This window comes from Diaphorina citri, unplaced genomic scaffold (assembly GCF_000475195.1).
Source record: "Diaphorina citri unplaced genomic scaffold, Diaci psyllid genome assembly version 1.1 scaffold6326, whole genome shotgun sequence".
NCBI lineage: Eukaryota > Metazoa > Arthropoda > Insecta > Hemiptera > Psyllidae > Diaphorina > Diaphorina citri.
In genome coordinates, this window is record NW_007383702.1 from 1 (window position 1) to 4982 (window position 4982).

Genomic DNA, 4982 nt, shown 5'->3' on the forward strand with positions numbered 1-4982 from the left:
TTGAAGTTTCTATCATGGAGAATCGCTTCTCGTTTCGAATATGTTGGGCAAGGTTCACAGGAGAGTTGGAATGTGCTAGAATATCGTCCGGTGATTGTATACCTAACAATGTCATCTCGTTACTCAACAACCACTGTTTTAATCTTTGGTGATTGCTTAGCGTACTTTTTACCATAGAACACACAGTTTGTAAATATTGAGCAGAAAGGTTACTGTTTTGTTTTAGATTTGTATTGTATTTGACAAGTGTATTGAGTAGTCTAATCTCTAGCTCGGCTTTGATATAGTCATTCTGTTTTAGTTTCTTCATTTCAGCATTATACTTGTCCACAATAGCTACCAGACCACTAGTGTCCAAGGTTTTATTCCGGTTTCTTCTATTTTTCTTGACAATATCATCCTCTTGTTTTCCATTCGTATATTCACTGGGTTGGCTATTATTGAGTCCTAGTAGGAAATCTGGTTTACCCACATCAAACGGTTCCATAAGATCAATCTTGTTTGGTTTTCTCACGTCTAATATATGACGTATACTATCTGTAACATTGTTACCAAGTTCTACTAGAGCATCATGTATGATATCAGGTGAGGTTATAGTTAGGAATTTACTTTCATCCTCATCATCTTCATCCTCATTATCTCCATTCTCATATTCAAGATCTGGCAGTGAGGCAGATGATACACTTGATGTTTTATTTAATACTTGGGTTTTATTCTCCCGAGGGACGCTAGAAGATCTACAATGATTCTTGTTCATGTTATGTTCATGATGAATTATATTGTGTTCATTATTCACCACATAAATACCTGACGTCAGCTTCATGACACGATTATCTTTAGAATACTTAGTGAGTTCATTGAGAATAGGTTGTAGGTTTTCATTGAGAGTTTCGATATTATCATATCGTTTGAGTTTGTTACTCAAGTCACTGAGATGATGCAGAGAGTTGAGCAGATGTGGTGAATTCAACAGATGATTGGCAAAGTGAATGGTTAGCTTAGCACACGTTAGATAATTCTCATTGAAATACAAGCGCAACAAACATTTGTCTAGCGGTGACAGGGTGAACACATTGACTTTGTTATGACTCGACCACACATACAGGGTGTCCTGATAACACTTGACATCTACAATATTTCGCACGTCATTGTTCCATAGCACCAGGTCTAATCGTTCTGGATCAAACACATACAAAGCATCACTAGTGAATGTAAAGATATATTTATCATTAATGATGCCAAGCTTGTTAAAGTTGAACCCAGGGTTTACTTCAGTGCCGGTCTCGCTATAGTTGAAATTAGTTTCGTTCAGCTTGACCAGTGGCGTGGGAGGAACATTGAGAGAGTTCTTGTACTGTTGTGTAGATATGACTTTACCCTCTGTATTCACCTCCCATAGTCTGGCACCAGGGCGTGCACTGTAGATTTTGTTCTGAACAAAACAAGAGCCATAATGTCCGTCACGTAGCTTCTTGCCTATTTGTCGATATTGCTCGTGAACTGTATCACAGAGATAAGACCTGGTCAGCGTAGATACAAGTAGCCAATCATGACATGTGCTCATCTGAACAATACGAGAGTCGAGTTGCATCAGAGTGAAACATGGTACTTGAAATACGGTTTTACCCTGGAAACATAAATTAACAAAATATAGCTAGTATTATAACAATTATTTGAGATCTCTGAGACTGACATCTTTCGTTTAATTAAAAATTTATTAAATATAAACTGCACCGCAGGCGATTTTTTCCACTAAAATAATTCAAAAATAGAATAGAATAGTATATACTTACTATATACCCTGATTATACTGCCTGAATGAGACTGAAATGTCCCTTTATTCCCGCAGTCAAAACGAGATCTTATGTATTTGGTACAACATTTTTGAAATAAAATTACATACATATCTCCGGGACTCCGGGGAGGAGAAAAAAGGGGTTTAACGTCACTGTATAACTGCTAAAGTTTTTACTAACGGAAGATTTATCCTCCACTCCATTCGGCGTCAATCCGCCTGCTCACAATAACCTCACCCAGCCTAAGTGGGGCTAGGAAAAGCCTCATGTGCTGATAATTTTTTCTCGGTCCACCCCGCCCTTTTCTCTCCCTCACTTCCATTCTCTCAATTTTATGTAGCTCTGATCTCTTCTTTCAACATGTCCATACCGCCGCAGTCTCCTCTCCTGGATCTTCCTCCACACTTCACTTTCATACCAGATGAAAATTCAACTTACATGGGTTCCCAACAGAACGGAAGCATCTTCTTCTGGACTTGCCTTCTTAGTGACCGCACAAATGACAGAGTACGGCAAACTTTCACACTCAGGTCTTCTGGACTCGGCCATGGCTGATAGGGCACAGGCTTGATAGAATCTGAAATAATACGGACCATTCTTTCAATGACGATAAGCTCTTACATTGTTATCCATTCCATGCAAATACTTTAATTAGACTGCCTGTACCTAACTGATGGTGGAATATTTTAGAATAGATAGAATACCTCGTTTGTCCTGCTCGAATGAGACTAAAAAGTCCCTTTAACGAAAGCAGTCAAACCAAAATATTATGGATTTTATAGGTCAAAGACGTCTTTTTTTTTAAGAGAAAAAAAATTGCACCTCAGTACCGTATTGCAATACTTCAAGGCACATTATTTTACATCCATGCCTATCCAAGAACAGAAAAGTTTGGTTAGAAACAGGCTATAGGTACGAAAATCAAAATCCCTTACCTTCGATCGAGTTGTAACGAAGGGATGAATTGAGCATATTTCTGCAGGAGCTGGAGGGTTTCTTCGGCACCCAAACATTTCAAAATGAACACACTCAGCGCTGTCCAATCCAGGGCGCCCCCATTCTCGGCCCCCTGTTTGCCGCAGTTTAGACAGAACCCTTTCTTGACTTTAATGTTGAGCAGGAGAATTGCCTCGAGCATTTGCGAGTCGTGAATGTCTTCCACGCAAAACTGAAGCTCAGATACCAGACCTGGAAGTGAAGGTGGACGGGAAAGTGATTTTCAAGTTTTACTAAATTTTACATTAGTTTTTTTCAGCATACCAGGGGGAGTTTTTTATGTATCTGAAATTCTGCCCAAAAGCCCAAATTTTTTTCCAGATGAAACTGTAGATGACTTATTGTCTGCTCCACAAACGACTCTGCACTCCTTACTTCTTTTAGGCGCTTTAACACTTTTAGGCAGGTGTTCGCTCCAGATTGCCCTTACCCTTACTTTTTATATTACACTAAACTTTTTTCGGAATTTATGTATTGACAAACGGTACAACGATTTTTTTTTTTTTTTTCTTGATTTGGAATGATTTGAAGAAATGAGCAAGGTTCCCTATTGAATAAATATAAACTTCCTGAAGTGGCACCAAAAATAATGTACTTGTCACTAACATTGAAACATGTGTACTGAAATCAAGACAAAAGAATGAGGGGTTTGTAAACTTGTGTATTCAGGGGGTTTATTACACTTATGTACCTATTCAGTATTTAAACTATGTATTCAGCAGGCTGTTAACTCGACTCAATATTATCAAGGATATTGACTATTTATCTCTTGGGCCTATAACCATCTGTCAAGGGCTAAGTAGGTACCTACATTCTATCATAGAGATGATATCTTAGACAGCAGAGTCTCAAAGAACTGTAAACTTACAAAATAATGAGTACTTAAGTAGTAGGCTTAAGAGTACTAATGAGTACTTAAGAAAATAATATCTTTTACCTAATCTGAAGAGTTCAATTTACACTAAGCATTTGAAAAAAAAAGTATCCCCACCATGGACAAAAATTTTCACTTGTAATTCAATCACAAATATTTCAATTGGTTACTTTCTGGTGTTCTTGTGTTGACTCAGCACCAAAAGGGAAGTATTGTGTCTCTTGGGTAGCACTGTGACCGTGGTGCTGGAGGAGGTTTCACTTTCGTCGCACGAATCTCCAAACTGCTTACGATGTTTATCCCAACATGTGACCAGCAGGAGTTTACCTGTGGGAATGGAAAGGAAAGGAATTTTAATTGTGCTAAGCATAAATGCTTGTCACAAATGTCGTTCCCTGCTTAATGTACTACGCTAAACTTTATGACTTGACTTGGACTCGAACCACCAACCTCCAGGTCCGAAGTCCACCGCGCTAACAACTACACCACTGAGGTTGGTGGGAATGGATTTATTTAAGAGGTTTGATAGAGGGAACTGCTAAGGTTGTATCGTCCCGAAATCAAAGAGAGAGGGAAGACAGGATAGAAAGCCAAGCGTTCCGAGAACGAACATTATCCGTTCAGGATAAAATCCGCACCGCGCGGGAGTCGAAACCGCGGGAATCTAGCGCTTACAAGGCACACAGACTAGTTGCGCTTCGTTTTATAAATTGAAATACATGTGAAAATTACAGAAGAAAGTAAGTATTGAAAATGAAGCATCCTTAGAGTCTGAAGTATACTTACCTATGTTCAAATAGCGTACAGGTGGAAACTGCTTGTCAGACAGAGGAAATCCACATTTACACGTAAGCAAGGTCTCATCATCAGAAGTTTGGTTGACAGCTATGAAACAGTTCAACGTATGCAGCATCACATGTTTATCTTCCTCAAAGTTCAAATGAAGAAGAAAGTAGTATTGAAAATGAAGCACCCTTAGAGTCTGAAGTATACTTACCTATGTTCAAATAGCGTACAGGTGGAAACTGCTTGTCAGACAAAGGGAATCCACATTTACACGTAAGCAAAGTCTCATCATCAGAAGTTTGGTTGACAGCTATGAAACAGTTCAACGTATGCAGCATCACATGTTTATCTTCCTCAAAGTTCAAATGAAAACTGAAAAACGGGCGAAAGTCGTCTTTCGCCCTTTTTCCGATTATTGCATTTTTGGATCCGTAATATTGTTCTGCTTCGAAAAAAAAAAAAAATCTTATTGATAGCTCCTTTTTTCACGGAGTTAAACGATTTTTTGTAAACCAACTCATGGGCTAAGG

General features: G+C 38.7%; 2 protein-coding genes across 2 annotated transcripts; both read right to left on the reverse strand.

The window, feature by feature from the left end:
- Positions 1-4: 4 nt before the first annotated feature.
- On the reverse strand, positions 5-2118 carry LOC113472582 (Hermansky-Pudlak syndrome 5 protein-like; the record flags this gene model as incomplete). The annotated part of the gene is made up of 2 exons (XM_026832380.1): positions 2113-2118; positions 5-1627 (listed from the first exon to the last, which is right to left on the reverse strand). Coding segments are annotated over exons 1-2 (1629 nt in total), but the record flags the coding sequence as incomplete, so codon positions are not given.
- Positions 2119-2172: 54 nt separating this feature from the next.
- Positions 2173-3002, reverse strand: LOC103521944. The gene is made up of 2 exons (XM_026832381.1): positions 2732-3002; positions 2173-2373 (listed from the first exon to the last, which is right to left on the reverse strand). The coding sequence occupies exons 1-2, from the start codon at positions 2932-2934 to the stop codon at positions 2226-2228; spliced, it is 351 nt and encodes a 116-aa protein (XP_026688182.1). The 5' UTR covers positions 2935-3002; the 3' UTR covers positions 2173-2225.
- Positions 3003-4982: the final 1980 nt, after the last annotated feature.